This window comes from Glycine max, chromosome 8 (genome assembly GCF_000004515.6).
Source record: "Glycine max cultivar Williams 82 chromosome 8, Glycine_max_v4.0, whole genome shotgun sequence".
Classification (NCBI taxonomy): Eukaryota; Viridiplantae; Streptophyta; class Magnoliopsida; order Fabales; family Fabaceae; genus Glycine; species Glycine max.
The window spans coordinates 18,621,984-18,644,155 of NC_038244.2; the positions used below are offsets into that span (position 1 = coordinate 18,621,984).

At 31.6% G+C, this 22,172-nt stretch overlaps 1 protein-coding gene across 1 annotated transcript; it reads right to left on the bottom strand.

The window, feature by feature from the left end:
* Window positions 1–4,612: 4,612 nt before the first annotated feature.
* Window positions 4,613–19,972, bottom strand: LOC100790310 (uncharacterized). The gene is made up of 8 exons (XM_006585634.4): window positions 19,327–19,972; window positions 9,252–9,422; window positions 9,042–9,143; window positions 8,180–8,278; window positions 7,393–7,524; window positions 6,922–7,059; window positions 6,135–6,311; window positions 4,613–5,141 (listed from the first exon to the last, which is right to left on the bottom strand). Exons 1-8 carry the CDS (start codon window positions 19,729–19,731, stop codon window positions 4,737–4,739), a joined length of 1,629 nt encoding a protein of 542 aa, XP_006585697.1. The 5' UTR covers window positions 19,732–19,972; the 3' UTR covers window positions 4,613–4,736.
* Window positions 19,973–22,172: the final 2,200 nt, after the last annotated feature.

The window sequence follows — 22,172 nt, forward strand, 5'->3', positions numbered from 1 at the left end:
AATTAATTAGATAGAAAATAATTAGTTAAAAGAAAAGGATGATGAGTTTCAATAGTTTTAAGGATAAATTTAAAAAAATAATATAAATTATTAATAAATTTAATATTATTAATTAAATTAATTTTTTTAAAGGATGTGAATTAGTTAAAATATCTTATATTTACGAACAAAGGGAATATAAGATATATTTATGCCTATAAAAAAATCTATAAGATTTCTTTTATTATCACATATAGATATAAATTATGATTAACAATTTTAAAATTAGATTGATGATTCACAAATTGAATAATAAATTTTTTGGCTTTGGTAAGCTAGTGGGATTCAATTTACCTAAATTTTTTAAGAAAAAATTGAATAAAAATTGATAACCTCTATGTTTTTAAATTTCTTATAAGATACCACTATCTCATACTCCCTTTGTTTTTTTTTATAAAAAAATGAAATTTATTAAGAAAATCAATTAAATTTATTAAATTGTATTATTTTCAATAAAAAAATCCTAAAATATTTTTTATTGGAACTTGATATTAAATATAAAGGTAAATAGTCATTTTTGTCCCTTCATGTGTAATTCATTAACAAATGTGTCCTTGAACGATAAAAATATAAAATTTAGTCTCTGAAAGTGTAAAAAGTGCGATAAATATATTCGGTTGTTAACTTTCATTCATCATCGTTAATAAAATAACTTACGTGACACAAAAAGATGAATTTGTCACTGAAATGATTGTCAATGTGATCATGTTGACTAGATTGGATGAAAATGTCAAGAAGATACCATTTTTGGACGCATATGTCTATAATTTTTTATTAAACGAAAATGTCAATATTTTTTTATTGGAGCAAAATGTAAGTTTTTTTTTTTACCTAAATATCAGTATGTTCCATTAGACCAAAATGACAATAAGTCATTAATATTGGATAAAAATATTAATAATTTTTTTATTGGATCTAAATATCAGTATACTTCTATTGAACTAATTTGTTAGACTCGAAATTTCATTTCATTTTTAAGGATAAAATATAATTTTAGATTAAATTTTCACTATTTTTTATTATTACAAGCATATCATTACAATAATCATTTATATTGGCAAACATAATTTAAAACAAACATAATAATAACAATAATATTAATTATCAACCATAATTTGTCTATCACAATAAAAATGATCCAAAATAAACATTGTAATAGTGTATCAATCATTACAAAAATTTTCAAATTATAATAATTAGTCACAATCTACTATAAATAAAAGATAAATATACCTCATATTTTACTTCTTCGAATCTTGACTATTTTATTATCAGTGACGGACAGAAGTTAACGGTCAGATATATATGTCACACTTTTTACACTTTCAAAAACTAAATTTTGTATTTTTCATCTTTCAGATATGTATTTGTCGGTGAATTACACATTTAGGAACAAAAGTGGTTATTTACCTTATCCTTATTCCCAAAGGGTGAGAAGAGGAAAAGTCAAGATCATATTATATGACAAATATGTCCCTGTGTTGACAATTAGAGATGGTCACATTGATAATCATTTTAGTGACAAATTCGTTCTTCTATGCCACGTATATTATTTTTATTAACGGTGACAGACGAAAGTTAAGGGCTAGATATATTTGTTGTATTTTTTAATACTTTCAGAGACTAAATTTTATATTTTCATATTTCAAGAATGCATTTATTAGTGAATTACACATTTAGAGACAAAAGTAACTATTTACCTGATATAAATATCCTATTAAATAAATGAAATTTTAAACATAGTCTCATTTTTTTTAATTAAAAATAATCAAGATTTCTTTATAAAAGAGAATAACAAAATTGTGTTTTTTTTCTTATAAAAAAACTAAGGAAGTATAAACTAATGTAGTAGTAACGTACATAACTTCTAAAATTTAACTTCGCTATCTTTCATTTTGGGCCATGAGTTTAATGAAATATTTAATGGTATTGATTCTTACTCTGTAATGATTAAGAAATATTTAATAAAATTAAAAATTATTATATTTAAAATAAAATGACCTTATTCAATATCATAATTTTTTATGTTTGTACCACTAATAAGGATAACTTTAACAAAAATTTATTAATTAGATCTTAAAAATCTAAAACATCAAATGTGTTGAAAAAAAATAAAAAATAAAAACATATGGAAAAGAGATAGTAATTAGCGTAGTCAATAAATAACATTTATTGACACATTCAAAAAATAATTAAAATTTACTTTCTAAATTTCCTATTAAGGCATCCCATACGAATTAATGTAGTAATGAAGTACTAAACAAATTCTAAAAAATAAATTGGTTATTGAATTTCTCTGATATCATATACATAAGAAAAAAACATTTTTTTTATTTTAAATATATTTTTTTTAACTAATTTTATCTTATGTTATTATTATTAAAATATTATTCATTTAATTAATGTGTTAGTTTTAATGATTTTTTTATATCAAGTTCCAATGAAAAATAAATTTTAAAAAATATCTTTTAATTGAAATTGATGTAATTAATTAATTTTTTTAGTTGATGGGTTATGTTTATATATATATATATATATATATATATATATATATAAAACCAGAGATAAGAGGAAGTATACTCTCCGAGTCTTTCATTTTGGCCAGAAGTTTGAATTTTAATCAAATGATATTAATTAATCATTTAATTCATTAAAAGATGGAGTTTGAATTCTCTTCCAATGATATTGATTAATTCTCACTCGGTAATGAGTTGCACGTTTCATAGCCATTTAATCTATTAACACGTCAAACGGTCAAAGAGAGTTTGATGGGTACCGGTTTCTTTATGGGTCGGCGCGTCGTTATACATGAGGCCGTTTTTGTTTTTCTTCCAAAATTTAATAAAGAATGGTAATTAAAAAAATATAATACATTTATGTATAATACTAAGTTATAACAATGATTCGGATTAATTGTCTTTTTAGTCATCAATTTTTTCAGTGAACATGTCATTAAATTTTTAAGATTTTTTTTTAATTTCTAAATTTTTTACTGTTATTTATTTTTAGTTTCTTTTTTTTCATTTTTATTTTTAGCCTGAAAAAATAGACTAAAAATAAGGATAAAAAAATTAAGGAATTAAAAGTAAGGTTAAAGGATTAAAAGTAAGAATAAAAAAAAGGTTAAGGGATTAAAACTAAGGATGAAAAAATGTTAAAGGAATTAAAAGTAAGAATAAAAAAATTAAAGGACCAAAAATAGGTTAAAAGTTTTCAAGAATTAAAAATATTTTTTCTAAAAAATTTTAACGACTATAAAGTTTTTTACATATTTTCTTTTTATAGACTTTTTTTTATAATAATTACCTCAAAATTTATATTAATAATTATTTTTTATTACATGCAGAGTATAAATTTTTATATTCTCAAAAAGCATGACCATCAAATTTTATTTCTTAATCATCTCTTTAATCAAATATCGCAATTTCACGTATAAAACTATATAGATACTTATGAATAAAATTTAAAATATTTTCAAGTAATTTACATCTATATATTAATTTAAAATACACTATATTAAAAGTGACTTAATTTCTTAATCTACTTTAACTTTAAAATATATCAGTCATGAATTCTCCTACGAATGGAGTTATAAAACTATGATACCGTTTTCAATGTTTACATATAAAGAAAAAGTCTTGAATTCTCCTTTTATAATTTGAATTCAAATTCAAATATTTTCAATAAATAATAAATATAATCACGATAATTTAAAACTTTTTCTTTTAGTTATATTTCTTAATTTTATTTAAATTATTGTGTATATACGTAATATATAACTTTAATTTATAAATATTTTTATTGTAAATTTGTTAAATTTCATAGTATGAATTTTAAAATAATGCATGATAAATGTTAATGAACATACGTGAATAAGTTGGGTTCATTGTATCTCATAGTTATATTGTTGCAAAATTTGCCGTGTGCAAGTATTTTCCCTTCTTTCATTTATAGAATTCAGCAGCTACGTGTGTATCATCTTGTTAAAATTCCTTGCTCAAATAGTATAAGTTTACTCAATTTTTTATAGGTTAAATAAAGTAATTTGGATCTTGTTGAACTATATATTTAACAACTTTTGATTAGTTATTTGATCTATTATTTTTTATTAGGTTCTTAAAATTATATTTGTTTCTTAATTAAGTCCTAACAAGCAAGGACCTAATTAAACAACAAATAGCAGTTTAGAGACCCCAAATAAAGAATAAATATTTGAGGGATCTAATTAAAAATTCTCAAGTCTTTACATGCCAATAATCCCACCTTTGTTAGGTTGACAATACTGAGTTTAGAATTTACATATTTGCAGAAGTGAGAATGCTGATCAGTAATGGTGAAAGTGTGTCTGTAAAGATACCACAATTTTCAATTAGATTCCTAAACTATGACAATCTTAAATATGTTTTTGAAGTATTTTTTTTCTTTCAACTGAGTCTCCTTAGACATAATTTAAAAAAAAACAAATACAAGTTTAAGGATCTAATTAAAAATATAATTCAAAACCCTAATTAAAAATTTGACACACACAAACACACACGGTGTGTGGGCATGCGTTTGTGTGTGTTGCTAGCACTCTTATATGAACACGCAAACAAATGCGCATTTAGATTTATATTACATGGGTGAATGATAAGGTCAAAATTACAAGACATATATAAATAAATAAATAAAAAAGTTGCTTAATCTATGCCTCCAAGTCAAATCCCTATCCCAGAAAATTTAGATAACAAATTATTACCACCACCACCACAGAGTATCAAACTACCAGACTCAATTCTCCTTTTTAGTAGTACTCTATCATTCAGCAAGCTCTCAGCAGAAGATTGAAAACTATACTCATGAGGGTCACAATAATTTGATCTCATAGCTGAAGACTTCAAAACATTTTTTTCGAACTTTTTTATGTATTGTTGGATGTCTTGTTGAAGTGCAGAGGTTTCGGATGGCTTCTGTGCAAAGGAGAAGCAGGGTTTGCTACCAGTTTCTGTGCTGTCAGTGATTGAACTGACTTGACCGTGAAAAGCTCCCACAGTATCAATGTTGGCAGGTGGTTGTGAAATGTCATAATGGATATTCATGGATTGTCCTCGTGTGCCCAATTCCTGTGAAAATGTACGAGATTTATTTTCTGAAAATTCATGTGCATAATTCCTTTTAGGGGTGTGTAACACAGAATATGCAACAACAACAAAATCTAGGCTCACTAGGTGAGATCGGCTACATGGAAACAAAATATGCAACAATGTCAACAAATTCAAAAACAGGTCTACATCACCTAACATTTTCCAACGCTTTCTTGAATAAATCCTTTACACTCAATGGAATGGAAAATTAAGGAATTGGAATCAATATTTGCACATGACTATGTCCTCATTGAAAGTTGAAGCAATGATCACTCCGTATATTAAAAGACCATTCCTCCACTTACTAACTTATGTACAAGATCTCCCCTAACTAGCCATTTGACAAGAGTTGTATACAAGTCAAAAGACATTTTCCACTCTTATCAATCACTTTTTCTCCATGCCTTCCGGTTCTCATTGTCAAGAGTGATAACCAAATGATTAAAAATAGCAACTTCCTTTAGCAATATTATTCTGAACCATCACAGAAGTCAGGTTTTTTGTTCCCACCTCTTCACTCTCTCACTGTGTTGTGTGTGTGAGAGAGAGAGAAATGTTACCGGCACACAATTAAGCAGCCTTGAATTTATTGTAAGGTCTAATATCAGCATGAGAAAGAAACAATAAAATTGAATCTTATAACATTCCTCTTTTGATAGATAATTATATGTGAATGCGTATATTTTAAATCCCATTCTCAGATATCTATAAGCATCATGGTATGTAGCCCTTAATTAGTTAATATATTTCAGTATTAATGTCTTTTTTTTTTAAGATTAGTATTAATGTCTTAAGCCACCAAGATAACAGGTTTCAAATATTACATTGGAATAAGATTAAGTAACAAGATATTATTTGAGAAGTTTATTTCAGATTCAGAAAAATATTATGCAAGTAAAGAATATCAAGAGAAACCTGTTAATCATTAAGGAAACTGCTAATGAAATGAGAAACTGAAGCATTAGAACTTGCCTCAGTTAAACATACAGGGCTGCCAGATGGAGTAGGTGGACCAACGAAATTGACTGGGGGATCCTCTGGAGATGAAAAGTCAGAACTATCAAAAGTTGATAGCGAGACACACTCATCAAAATAAGCCTTGGCATCTTCTGCAAGACGTTTTGACATCCTCCTTCTTTCAATGCTAGACTGTGAACACGTTTTTGGTTCATTAACAACGGAATAGAATTAAATATCAGCAATAAACAAAAGCTATCTAACTACAACAACTACAATATCATCATCTTCACCCCACATAGCTGAGAGATTAATGAGTTAAAAAATGCATAAATAAGATTGTCAGCATATCTGATTACTCAACAAGGGAAACATCGATATCTTGACTTCAATACTTGGAAAAAAGATGGGCTTTTTCTATTTAATATTTTGAAGTTCATGCGGTCAGAAATCATATTTTATTTATAACACAGCTACAGAGTAGAAGCTTCTTCCTATCCGTGAGAAGTCCATAACTCCATATGAAGATCCAAGATTCATAGTTAAAAGATAAAGTTTGGGCTTGGTACATGTCTGAAACAAGTATTTTTTTTTAGATTTCCCCCCAATCTTTCTGCTTTTATCCTACAGCCCTCCTAGGCCAATGTTTCCTCTCTACATACATAATTTATAAAGAGGTCCATGTACAACACAGAACAGAACACATGCTACATACGTTTTAATGGGCAAAGTATTTAAGAATCTCACATAACATGTTTGAAAAGATGCATTAGACTATACAAAATGCCAAAAGAAAACCTACTTTTCTTGCTGGACGAGGCTTTTGTGTAACAGGGGTCTTGGGATATGGAAGAACTTCTTTCAAGATTCTATCAAGTTCTTGTCCATGATGCTCTTCAACAGCCAGATCTGCTCGAAGATTTCTAGCTCGCTCCTGGGACTGTAGTATGACAAGGTCTACTTAATAAAGTGCAACTTAAAATAGAGACTATAACCCAAATACACAGTATAACCACTTGAGGAAAAATACATTAAGGGGTGGGCAAGATGTTCTGTAGTCATTTGGTCTGGAAAGGGTAAATGAACTAGTGACTCATTTGAGAGTTTCCACATAAAAGCATAAAGGGACTTCAGAAACAAAACATGTTCAAGCCTCTAGGCAACAATAACACCAAGTACCAACCCTCAAGCTCAACTATGTGATGACCATCAACAAACAAAGAAAAGTTAACCATACTCCATCTACAAGTATAGAAAGGAAAGGGAATATCACCTCTTCAAGCCTTCTGGCATACTCTTTTCTAATCTCTAAAACCAATTCTACTGCACCAGGGTTTACCAAGTCAGAAGGAATATCAGACAAATTGGTAACAGTGATGGCAGCAGCATTACTCCTTTGGATAGCCTTTAATTCCAGAGTCAGAAACAAGTTAGAAAATAGCACAAAACTTCCTTTTCCAATTATATTACAATTCAAAATTAAGCATACATGCATCAACAATAAATAGTACTCAACTATTCAGACTTTGTGAGTTGTGATGAGCAACCTAAATTTTTTAGTGCAAGCTATAAAGAAAGAAATATAATGAGTAAATGACTAATGTGAGTATGCACTTCCCTGGAAATGAAAAATCACAAGAAATGCAGCAATTGCTACACTTCATGTAAAATGCAAAGTTGTATCCCTGGACCAGTTGAGTTTTCAACTTCGAAAATGCATTGAAACCTGAAGAGATTTTCTTCAATTTTTTATCAGCAACAAGTTTATGATTCAATCACAGAGAACAAACTGTCATGCCCGGCTTCTTGGCTGATTCTGTTAATTATGACTAGTAGGTGTCTTATTCAACCTTTTTCTTTGACAGCTTTTTGAATATTTATAATGCATGATTTTAATTATTAGTCTTAGACAGACAGACATGCTTACACACACTCACTCACAGAGAGAAAGTTTTCCATTAAATAGTGACATATTGTATCAATCACCATTGGCTAAATCAATTCAAATAGAGCCAGTTGACTTAAAGCTGACAATGAAAAAGACAGTTCATGAAACATACGCTTTCAAGGCCGATTTGAATCTCAGAAATAGCACGTTTCACTTCAGAACGAACCGTTTCATATATATCACTGGCTTCTGGCATATCTCCTTGCACTGACTGCAGAATTCAAGCCCAAACATGTACCAAAAGTTATCCATTTGTCATGTAGAACAATTATTAATTTTATGCCTAGTCTTGTATCATAGAAGCATTAAAGTTTCTCCCTTGGAAGAATAATTTGTCATGGATTGAAATTTCCTATATGTAGAAAATAGAATCTACATCAATGATCCTGTGGCATAAAGTCTATTTTTTTAAGCACACATGACATGATTCATAACATTGTGTGAATTTGTAATGGTAGGAGGAATGAAATCAAACTGAGATGAAATGGAATAAAATAACTATAATATTATTCAGATATGTTATGATAGAATAGATTATAAACAATAAGTTGGTTCTATCATATACCACCACATTGCAGAATCAAAAAAGTATCTAACAAATTGGAAGGGAACAGAGGTAACAGATAGGGGGGAAATGGAATGGATTCCACTTGGTTTCATTCAATTTCACCATATTTTGAAGTGTAAACCTTCAAACTAGTTATCCGCAGTTACACGCATCACCACATAAGTCCTCCAAAAACTTTCATCTCCAATCTAGTTCTTCAAAGATCTAAAACATCGCCATAACAATCCTCTAAAGATTATATTAAGCAATTAGTCCCTTGAGAAAAAAATTCTACAGAACTACTGTGGTGATGTGTGTGGCTTTGAAGGATCAACTTGAGACTTTAACAATAAAAATTAATATTATTCAATTCCTTTCCTTTCAATCAATCCAGACATATCTGTATACAAACTTTTTTATACCTCACCTTCATTTGTTCAAAAACTGCCTTGATAGTTTTCTCATCAGAACCAAATCCAGAACTTGCAGTTGAAGCTTCATCATCACAGGTTTGAGTTTGCAAACCAGGCTGCAGACAAACAAAATGATCACTAAACAAGTAAACAATAAGTAAATTGTTCCTCATCTCAATGTTTCTAATATGCCTCAAACACACACCAGTAAGGAAGGAACTTACCAAAGTGGCAGCAAAACTATCTGAGACCTCAACAGACAAATGCCGACTAGACCACGTCCGCAAATCTTTCACTTGATCAGTCACACCATTCTCACTGCTTCCAACCAAACCACCTTTTCTGTTACTCCCTACTAACTTCAAACCATTCCCTTCTTTAGATTCAGCTTCACTCTGCACAAACAGCAAATGCACAAACAAGTTAAACTCCTTTCATACCCTTCTTTCAATGTCGCACACCATAACAACGGAAAGTTTCATTATAGAATTTAATTAGAATGCACTAATACTGTAAAATTTCATTATTGAATTTAATTTGAATACATTAACAGTGTAAAATTGATATTGTACACAAGACTATACAACTATATCTTTTCCTTACATTCTTTATTTTTCGTATGCATGCATCTCAAAAATAGACTGCAAAACCAAAGGAGACCACTTTTTGTTGTTCATGACATTTCCCCAACGGCAATGTCTAGGAGGTCTCAACTCTTCAGCGAATCTCCACATTTGTGCTTGAGAAACACATTAGTCCTCAAAAGTCAAAAGTACAAAAACTTCGCCTTAGCCCCTAAGGAAGAACCATAAATATTAGTTCTATTAATCCTTTTGAGTGACTTATGTGTCAAGTGTTTAAGGATTAACATCACCTTTTATAGCTTTTAAGACTAATGTGAAATTTTTGCATTATTGAGACTAATGTGTCCTGTGCCTGCCATTTTGAGGGCGAGCCCTGGTGCAGCGGTAAAGTTGTGCCTTGGTGACTTGTTGGTCATGGGTTCGAATCCGGAAACAGCCTCTTTGCATATGCAAGGGTAAGGCTGCGTACAACATCCCTCCCCCATACCTTCGCATAGCGAAGAGCCTCTGGGCAATGGGGTACGAAGTTTTTAAGCCGACCCCACCTAGTGGGATAAGGCGTTGTTGTTGTTGTTGTTGTACTTTATATAAAATAAATTATATGTGCGCTGCCAGTCGTGAAGTTTTTTACGTTGTTTAGCCAATTATAAATCGTCATATATGATAAGTTTGTTGACTTTTATAATAATTACCTTACAAATCATAACTAGGATCTCTATAAGTTTTTAAATTGTCATTCAATTACAAATTGTCATATATGGTAAGTTCGTTGAATTTTAATAATTACCTTTAAAATCATAATTAGGTTTCTAGAAGTTGTTTACATTGTCATTCAATTACAAATTGTTAAATTCATTGACTTTATGATAATTATCTTAGTAATTAGGAGGCTTAATTATCAGTTTGGTCCCTAAATTATTTTTAATGATTCAATTTGGTCCCCAAATTTTTAAAAGGATCAATTTGGTCATCAAGTGAAGGAATCAATTTGATCCTCAAATTTTTAAAAGGTTCAATTTGATTTTGAGGTTCAATTTGATCCTCAGGTTTTTTAAAATGAATCAATTTGGTCCCTAAATTATTTTGAAGGATTCAATTTGTAACATCCCAATTTTTCGTAAATAAATTTAAAAAGCTTTTTAGTAATAAATAAATAAATAAATAAATATAGAGCAAATAATAGGCTGAGTACCCTAGGTATAAATAGTTATGTTAAGTCAGCTGCCTCCTTTTGGCCTCATTTTCGTTTTTCCCCTTCTCCTCTCAAAACCCTTACTTTTTCCCGCAGCCCACCAAACCAATCTCAGAAAAACGACGATCTCGAATCCGTTCACCGTTGGATCGTCGTGAAATTTGAGTATCATGTTCGCAACACAATTCCGAGCATTCTCACCGTTGGGAATTTCGATATCATGTCTGAAATGAGAGAAAAACCCTTCGCATTGTAGCCTTTTTCTTTCCCGCAGAAATCCAGAGCTGTCTTGGTAAAACTACGATCCCGGTTTCGTTAACCGTTGGATTATTGTGAAATTTGGATATGTTGTTCGAAATTCAATTCCGCACGCTTCCACCGTTGGGATTTGCGAGATAATATTCGTGGAGGGAGAAAAAGGAATCGTATGAAGACAGTACAAGTGGAGGTTTCAATCTCTTCTCCGTCTCTCTGACGTTTGGGAATTCTATCGGAGCAGTCGGATGAATAATTGAAAGAATTTCCGGGAACCGCTAGAGATGTTGCTATCGCTGGCTGAAGACACGTGAGCCCGCTTAGAGGTAAGGGATGAGTTATTCACAGTTGGGGATTAGTGAGAACATGTGTAGGGATAAATTGCAATTTTTCCTTTATGATTATAAATAAAATATTGATGTCCTGATGAAAATTGTTTGATAAATTGTGCTCTTGATATTTGTATATTTGGACCTATGATTTGGATATAATTGTGTAATATTATTTGAGGGGTTTTAGTCCTCATGTTGTGATAGTATTTTATATAAATTGTTATATTGAGGATATGAAATGATAATTCAAATTGTGAGTATGTGATGAATTGTAGAATAACATGTTGCTTTGAGATTATAATATTGTTATTGAAATTGAGTATAAGTGTAAAGTTGAACATGTGTTAATTTGTGAGATACGTGTAAACATGTGATGGTGGATTGTGACACTATGAGATGTGAAATTGTGAATGAGTTCTAGTTGTGGATAAGTGTGTAGTTAACACTTGATGTGAAATTACTTGTGTTGTAAGCTATGAATTGTACAATACCCGACCAGCGTTATCTTGAGAAAAGCGTTGATGCGCAGTGTTAAAGAGAAAATGTAGGTTTCCTATTTAGGAACCAGTGTTAAATCGTAGCGCAATTGTGTTGAACGTGTTTAAAACACGAGTGTAAGGTCGTGGGTATTGTATAATTCATGAGCAGTGTCTGCATGTAAAAAAAAATTATTTTAGGGGTTGGACCTGAATCAGGAGGGAGAGGCCCTGACGGACTCTTCGGAGTGCAGGCCTTGGGGGTCACCGGGTTTGAGTGCTCCTTTAAGCCTATGCTGATCTCATATGGTTGGAGCATTCTCGCAAAACATCGTGACCCTGACTGGTCTCCCTATGATCTTACTTAGTGAGAGTGACCTGACAAACCCATTGTGTGGTGTGTCTTGTTATGTACTCCTAAGTGCCCCAGGGTGGTTTTTCACTGACATGGTACCACATTGCATATAAAATTGAGTCTTAGCATAACTATTGCATATGCTTGCTAATTGATGTGTTATTATATCTTGATCGAAGTGTGGGATTCTTGTGTAATGTGATTGATAATTAAAAAGTGAATTTTGAATGACGAAGTGGTGAAGTTACGTGAGCTATGTTTAAGCAAGTGGTATCTCATTTATATAATATGTATATTTAATTGTCTTGTTTCTCTATTAGCTAGGAATGTGATAACTCACTCCCTGTGTGTTGTTGTGTTTGGATCCTGTGATGATCTTGAACTTGTGTTCGGGGGAGCAGATGAATAGGTGGATGACTATGAAGAACCTCATGCTAGAGGACACGAGAACACCACGCTCTGATAGGATGTGACATTAGGATATAAGTTCTATATTAATTGTATGAGACTTATATGACTTTCTTTGAGTCGAGATGACTTTATTATTTATTTGGACAAGTTTGAATATGATGTAGAAGAAAGTGAATGTGAGCCTTTTACCCATTTGAAAAGCTTGTATTTAAAAATGTTTTAAAAATACTTTTAATTAATATTTGAATTTTTATTCCTTTATTAATATATATGTGAGGGGTAGAGGGTGTCACATTTAGTGGTATCAGAGCAGGTCGAACCTTTCGGCCAGTGTGTTATGTGCTTACCATATTCTGGTGTGCACTCTGTGTGGTTACTTATGAGTACTTTTGTTAAGCATGCTTGAATTTTTATTTGTATTTTCTCCTACATGATTAAATAAGACTTAATAATAATGCTTGTATGTGCCTTGCATCCTTAATGTCTGTTATACCATAAATCCACTGTTGAGTCATGAGTTATGAGACTGGCCATCTCTATAATTTGTGAAGTGCGGTTCGACATTATGGTAAGCCGTTAGGTGATGCAAGAAGCCTTGATACTGATGGATAATGCTTTAATGAGCCATTATCTTCTTGCTTGTATGTTGTTAATAAACTTATTTCTATCTTGATGTGTGGATTAGTGTTGTGAAAACCTTTTGAACCATATATATGTCTTGGATGAGTATGTCTTTCTTGATGTGTAAACGCATGACTACTTAACTCACTTTATTTTGTGTGTAGTCGTGAATGTAGTAGTTGAAGTTTGTGATTCTTTAATACATCCTTATTAACTATTAAATTCTTACTTCTTATATGTACGTTGTATACTTATTATAAGAACCTTATAATTCTGGGTATGTTAGTAGTATGGTGTTTTGCCTTAATTGCATAGATAGTATGGTTGTTCGTGATTTCTTGTTCTTAGCAATGTTGATACTCTATAGTTCGAGGACTCGTATCGAGATATATTTTATATAGAATACTCTTTTGACCATACCTTTTTATTCTAGTGTAAACTATTCTTTGTGTTGCGTACTTAAGTCGAGTAATTCGATTTCACTTGCAAGCTTGAGTATAATTCATTGTTTGTGTTATGAGCCTACATCAAATAATTGGATTATTGATGTTTCTGTCACGATCAAGTGATAGTTGATATCTCCATATGTGCGTACACTGTGATTATGTTTTCGTTTCTAGAATTCATTTGGAGTATCTACTGTTGATTCTAGATGAGTGATCCTTCTTGATTTAAAATTATTGTCTCCTAATCAATCGAGTGTTCATCTTATTATTGGCTGCTCATCTTCCAATCATGTCTAGTTAAACTGCTTGATAATCTTTCTTGTTGTTACTTCTAATACGAATAAAGAGAGACTTCGCCTTTGGCAATCATGTTAAGATGTTTTGAGAGGAAATACTTGAGTAGACATGATCATTGTTACCTATAGACGAAAGTCAAACTTAGTAAGACGTGTACCTGTGTTCCTTGAGGATATGCTTAGTTACCACCTAAGTGCAAGATTGAGAATCTTATAAGTGTAGTACCCATAGAAACTTGTAACCGTAGTTCGTGGGAAATATCTAGTGTAGAGTTGTTGGAGAACATAGTCTAGTTGGAAAAGTTATGAAGTATAGTTAAGAGGTTTAATGTGGAACCTTAAGAAGAGAGTAAGGTAGTTAGTAAGACATTAATTGTTAAGCATAGAAGGATTCAAGAGTGAGTGTTCTTGCGTAAGGTAGGTGACCTAAAAGATTATTGATGATAGTTGTACGATTAGCAAGATAAATATTAGTTCTTTTTACCTTAATATGGAAAAAGTTTGTTGATGCTTTAAGAAATACCTTAGTACCTATTGTGACCTCTATGTGTACCTGGTCATGTCATAATATGATTGATGTCTATGTGTGTTTGTGGAATGCGTGATAGGATCTCTCACCCTGAGTTAGCTCTTGTTGTGGTTTTGATGATTAGTGTTTAGTATGTTTCCAGTTAAGTTGAATTATGATGTGCATTATAAGGTTGCTATAGACCCTTGGACATCATGTTCCGAGCTAAGAGTTTTGTTATGCATTTGAGTTAGATGAAGATGACCCTTAAAGTATGCTACGTCTAGGTGAAAGATAACTACAAATCCTTCTTGGGCAGAAGTTGTTTTGAGATGAGAGGAAACCTAAGATTAAGATGAAATGTTCTTAACTAGTAGTCGAACCAAAAGGTTATTTTAGGACTCATTGGATTAACCTTAATGCTTGCTGGAGATGACTTAAGTAAGTTTAAGTTTTTGAGTGAGATCCTTGTAAGGAGTAAGCCATAAGTTCATAGAGAAGTCGACCACTGTAAATTGTTGAGTGTTATCTTAGTCGCGTAGGTCCTTATTGGGGTAGTAAAATATTTGAAATAATTTTTAAGTTTAGAGGAGTGCTTGTAGGAGGACAAATAGTGATCAATGTTTCTTGACAACTTAAGACTTATGAAAAGATTTATCCTATATGTGAGTTAGAATAGGTAACCATGGGGTTCACCATAATATTTTGGGAGACATTACCGTTAGTTTGATACATTGTGAGGATCTTTGGAGCTGAATTCGAGATAAAAGAGATGTGTAAAATTCTCAAGAATCTTGTTGTGAGTTTAGTTTTAAACGTTAGAACTAGCTTAGTAGTTAGAGTTTGAATAGGAAACCGATGATATGACTAGTGTCCTAGTTATAGAGTTAGATATCGTAAACAACAGTTGAAATCTCAACTTCAAAGTGCAAAGTTATAGGGTGACATGAGGAGCATAAATGTGTGAAGATTACCTCAAGGTGAACAAACTTACAGAAGTAGGGAGTAATCTGTATTGCTTATCTAATTAGCACCCAGTTAGTATCAAGTAGACAACCTTAGAGTTGAATCGTTACCATTCTTGAACCTAAGTGAGAGTTATGAGTCAAGTATACGAAAGTGAGAAAGATCATGTTGAAGGAAGAGGCTTAGACTCAAGGGTAGGCAAATCATGTATTCTCGATAGTCATCGTGAACTAGGATTGGTAGAGTGTGAGAGTCTCGAAACTCATTATCTTTCTTGAACCGTCCGATGTTCGAAAAAGAGTCGACCATGTGATCAGTCACGTCTCCTTGTGTTTGTTTGTTCTTTTCAATTTGTCATTAGTGTCTCCTATGATATTATTCTACTCCAAATAGTATGTCATTCAAATTCTATTATAGTTGAGATGTCACTCTCGTGAGAAGACTTACTTATGTAATACTATCATTGAGTAAACGAGGATCACCGAATTTAATAGTTAAGTGCAGAGGAGTCTTGTGATCAGAGTAACAGAAAAAGAGTTTCAACTAGACACACATCTTGATATTGAGAATCATATGCGTGATATCTTTTTCTCGATCTTTCGGCAAGTTTCGGGGACGAAACTTCTTTTAAGAGGGGTGGAATTGTAACATCCCAATTTTTCGTAAATAAATTTAAAAAGCTTTTTAGTAATAAATAAATAAATAAATAAATATAGAGCAAATAATAGGCTGAGTACCCTAGGTATAAATAGTTATGTTAAGTCAGCTGCCTCCTTTTGGCCTCATTTTCGTTTTTCCCCTTCTCCTCTCAAAACCCTTACTTTTTCCCGCAGCCCACCAAACCAGTCTCAGAAAAACGACGATCTCGAATCCGTTCACCGTTGGATCGTCGTGAAATTTGAGTATCATGTTCGCAACACAATTCCGAGCATTCTCACCGTTGGGAATTTCGATATCATGTCTGAAATGAGAGAAAAACCCTTCGCATTGTAGCCTTTTTCTTTCCCGCAGAAATCCAGAGCTGTCTTGGTAAAACTACGATCCCGGTTTCGTTAACCGTTGGATTATTGTGAAATTTGGATATGTTGTTCGAAATTCAATTCCGCACGCTTCCACCGTTGGGATTTGCGAGATAATATTCGTGGAGGGAGAAAAAGGAATCGTATGAAGACAGTACAAGTGGAGGTTTCAATCTCTTCTCCGTCTCTCTGACGTTTGGGAATTCTATCGGAGCAGTCGGATGAATAATTGAAAGAATTTCCGGGAACCGCTAGAGATGTTGCTATCGCTGACTGAAGACACGTGAGCCCGCTTAGAGGTAAGGGATGAGTTATTCACAGTTGGGGATTAGTGAGAACATGTGTAGGGATCCTTAGAGGATTAAATTGGGATTTTATTTTGGGATGTTTGTTAAATTGCAATTTTTCCTTTATGATTATAAATAAAATATTGATGTCCTGATGAAAATTGCTTGATAAATTGTGCTCTTGATATTTGTATATTTGGACCTATGATTTGGATATAATTGTGTAATATTATTTGAGGGGTTTTAGTCCTCATGTTGTGATAGTATTTTATATAAATTGTTATATTGAGGATATGAAATGATAATTCAAATTGTGAGTATGTGATGAATTGTAGAATAACATGTTGCTTTGAGATTATAATATTGTTATTGAAATTGAGTATAAGTGTAAAGTTGAACATGTGTTAATTTGTGAGATACGTGTAAACATGTGATGGTGGATTGTGACACTATGAGATGTGAAATTGTGAATGAGTTCTAGTTGTGGATAAGTGTGTAGTTAACACTTGATGTGAAATTACTTGTGTTGTAAGCTATGAATTGTACAATACCCGACCAGCGTTATCTTGAGAAAAGCGTTGATGCGCAGTGTTAAAGAGAAAATGTAGGTTTCCTATTTAGGAACCAGTGTTAAATCGTAGCGCAATTGTGTTGAACGTGTTTAAAACACGAGTGTAAGGTCGTGGGTATTGTATAATTCATGAGCAGTGTCTGCATGTAAAAAAAAATTATTTTAGGGGTTGGACCTGAATCAGGAGGGAGAGGCCCTGACGGACTCTTCGGAGTGCAGGCCTTGGGGGTCACCGGGTTTGAGTGCTCCTTTAAGCCTATGCTGATCTCATATGGTTGGAGCATTCTCGCAAAACATCGTGACCCTGACTGGTCTCCCTATGATCTTACTTAGTGAGAGTGACCTGACAAACCCATTGTGTGGTGTGTCTTGTTATGTACTCCTAAGTGCCCCAGGGTGGTTTTTCACTGACATGGTACCACATTGCATATAAAATTGAGTCTTAGCATAACTATTGCATATGCTTGCTAATTGATGTGTTATTATATCTTGATCGAAGTGTGGGATTCTTGTGTAATGTGATTGATAATTAAAAAGTGAATTTTGAATGACGAAGTGGTGAAGTTACGTGAGCTATGTTTAAGCAAGTGGTATCTCATTTATATAATATGTATATTTAATTGTCTTGTTTCTCTATTAGCTAGGAATGTGATAACTCACTCCCTGTGTGTTGTTGTGTTTGGATCCTGTGATGATCTTGAACTTGTGTTCGGGGGAGCAGATGAATAGGTGGATGACTATGAAGAACCTCATGCTAGAGGACACGAGAACACCACGCTCTGATAGGATGTGACATTAGGATATAGGTTCTATATTAATTGTATGAGACTTATATGACTTTCTTTGAGTCGAGATGACTTTATTATTTATTTGGACAAGTTTGAATATGATGTAGAAGAAAGTGAATGTGAGCCTTTTACCCATTTGAAAAGCTTGTATTTAAAAATGTTTTAAAAATACTTTTAATTAATATTTGAATTTTTATTCCTTTATTAATATATATGTGAGGGGTAGAGGGTGTCACACAATTTGGTCCTTAAGTTCTGAAAAATTTGGGGACCAAATTGATTCATTTTTAAAAATTTGAGGACCAAATTGAACCTTTTAAAAATTTAATTGATTAATTTTTAAGAATTTTAGGATCAAATTGAATCTTTTAAAAATTTGAGGACCAAATTGAACCTTTTAAAAATTTGAGGACCAAATTGAACCATTTGAAATAATTTGAGAACAAAATTGATAATTAAGCCTAATTAGGATGATCCTTGACCTGTTGACATTCTAAAAACTTTCACGTTCACAGTACATGTCCATTACACTCTAATTATATAGTTATTCATTTCAAAGCATTCCATATCTTACATTTATAATATGAATAATGAATAATTATAAGGACAAAGCTTAAATATAGTTACTTAAGTTTTGTTGGAGGTGTTCTCCTATCAAGATTGGAGCCTCAATAATCTACGTAATCCTTTAGATTAATGCATATCTGTATCATGTGGATTATTAAGGTGAATCTTCCATTTTGATTAGAGAACTGTGTTTAGGTTTTGTCCTACTTTTAAATCTTCCTACATATCCGTTTTAAATTTTCTAGATATTACATCTACTCATTTATTTAAGTACTTGGAAGATCTGTCATACTGGGATGCAACATTACGTGAATTTTTTGTAGTATGAACCGCTAATTTTCTCAACACAAATTCGGGTTTCCAAACACTCAAAATGCTGTAAAAAGAAAGACACAAACAAGCAAAACTCTCATTCCTCGATTCACATTCTATATTCTTTCAACAAAATTAATTAACAGTTTTTAATTGTAATTAGAAGGCCAATTTTTTTTTTTTTTTTGCCAACCATGCTAATATTGGTACGAAGTTATCTGCCAAAAACTGTGACAAACCTTGTGTATAATATTTTCCTCCCAGCATCATTTATTCCAAATAAAAAGATCAATTTAAAAAACGTGCAGCATACCTCGGAAGTAGAATAGTTCAGATGCCGCCTCGAAACCGGGCACTGCGAAGCGGAGCGGGCGCGTCGACCCGAATCCGCTATTGATAGGACCCGACCCGTTTCCCTCCGACCCGGTCCGGCACTTCGCGCCGAATTCGCGGGCGTGGAAGTTTCGGTAAGAAGAGCTTTGGTGGATTGCGTTTCGTCGAAGAAGAGAGGGTTGTCCCTCTTGTTGAGGAACTCGGTGATGGTGGAAATGTCGAAACTGCCCCTGGAGAACGCGCTCACGCTCCTCGACCTGCGAGTCGGGTTCGGAGCTCTGGTGGAAGATCTGCCAGAAGACGACGTCGTGTTCGGAGGCGCGTTCGAATGAGCGGAAGATTGGGTTCCTCTTCGCGAAGACGATTTGAAGGCTGCAACCGCCATTGGAGAAAGTTTAGAGAAAATGATGATAGTGATAATAACGGAATGTGGAAAGAGGATGCTGGGAAGGTTGCATTCATCCTTGAATTGATCGGAATCTGCAAGGCTTTTTTTTTTTTTGTTTATAATTATTTTATCATCATTTGTTTTATTTTATTAGCTTGTTACTTTTTGTTATTTTTTTACATTAATAAAAAAATTGATTAAGAAATTAAAAAAAATTATTAAGATACGCAAGAATATATTTTTTAATTTCAAAATTGCAAAACTTTATTTTTTTTATTATTTGGTTGGCTTTGTGACCTGATCTCTTATCATTATTTAAGAAAGTTTATTAATTATCAAGGATCGAATGTTCCTTTAGGACACCAAGAGATGAACGATTGTTCATTGCATAAGATTTTTAAGATTCTTTAAGCGTTACTTGTGAATATTTTTATTCATGATTTATCAAATAAAATATAATTTTGATTTCTTATTTATATTTTAGTTTTTAATTTGTTTATTTAATATTGAAAAGTTTTGCTTTGGTCCTCACAATATTTTTTATTAGACCAAATTAGTCCTCATAATCTTTTTGCACTAGTTGTGATAATCTAGACTAACAAGACATCACTTTTAATTTCTCACGGATGATCAAGTTGACAAAATAATGAGAAACAAATTAACAAAAGTTATGTTTCAAAAATATTTCATTTAATTTTTAGTTTTTTTATTAACGGAAAAAATTATTTATTTTTTTTTAAATAATCTTTTTTAGTAATTTTTAATATTTTTTGAAAGATAACTTAAAGTAGCATTTTTTTAAAATGTTAACTTCTAACTTCTTATTTTTTATATTTTCTTCTCTTTTTATCATTGATATATTTATCAAATTTATATTTATTTTTTTAAAATAAATTATTATTTTATTATTTTTTAATCAGTTTACATTTTTTAATTACTTCACACAGTTAGTTTTTGTTTTACTGAATACTTATAGTTTAATGAGTTAGTTTTTTAGCTTTTAACTAATTTTTCATTTTCAATTAGTTTTTTTAACTAGTTTTGTAGAACATAACCAAAATAAAATCTGTTATAGTATGTTTTATCAACATTAGAGAGATATTTTGTGTCCTTTTATCAAAGCACCTCTTTTTGAGTCAGGTTATGCTAGGCTTTGAATAAATAAGACTAACATGTTTCATAAAACTAAGGCTTAAGTATGATCTATTATCTATTATAGGCTTTGTTGATAAAAAAAAATCTATCATAGGCTTTTTTATAAGCTAACTTCAACTTTTTAAAAGCATGTTTAAAATCATACTTTTTATTAGTTTAATTTTAAATTGGCTAATGAGCCTTTAAAAAATAATATATGGTAAAAAAAAATGATCCCTTCCATTGTTATAAAAATTAGTTTTTAAAAGAGTAGAAAACTAAAAGCTAAAATATGTTTTTCGTTCTTATAAATATTGAAAAGTTTAGAATCTATCCCTAGAAAATTTTTGATATGTTTTTCTTCATTGTAAAATTGAAATGTGTTGTTTTCTGGTTTGGAGCTAGGCTCGGATTCATATGAGTCTACGTGACATCTTTTACAACTTAAATTATAGGCAAAAATATGTTTTCCATCCCAATAAATATCAAAATGTTCGAAATTCACCCTAGCAAAATTTTGAATCTTTTTTTCATGATGCTCAGAAAATTGAAATCTATTTTTTTCTAAACGTTGGTTCAGCTAAATCCAAACCTACATGTCACTATTTCATTGGTTCCATTGATAGCTATGAGAACGAGTGATTTTTTGAGTTAAAAACCGCCACAAAATACAAGAAAAAAATCCCATAAATTTGTAAATCTCTCTTTCATAATCTTTTTCTTCCTTAACTTTCTTCATTTTCTTCGAATTTAAATAAACAATTGGTTCCATTGATGGTTATGAGAATGAGTGATTTTTTGGAGTTAAAAACAATCACAAAATGCAAAAATAAAAAAACCCCATAAATTTGTAAATACTATTTCCTAATATCTTTCTTTCCTAACTTTCCTCATCTTCTTCGAATTTAAATAAATAATTTTTTTTTAAAAAAATGTTCTTTTCAACTGCAATGCTCAACATCACCTTATTGACCCTATTATATTCTTCTTTTTCTTTGAATTCTTTTTCCTTCTGAAAACCTAACACCACCTAACACCTTCACTTCCTAATTCAACCTTACGAATACCAATTTCAATGTTCTATTGAAATGAAACATTGCTGACAAACTCAACAACTTGACTTCCAAATTCACCCTCTCTCGGATTACCCTGGTAGATGGAGAAGATGAAGAAAGTTAGGGAAGAAGGATTTACAAATTTGTTGGTTTTTTTTCTGTATTTTGTGGTTATTTTTAACCCTCAAAAATCACTCACTCTTATAGTCATCAATGGAACCAATGAAAGAGTGACGTGTAGGTTTGGAT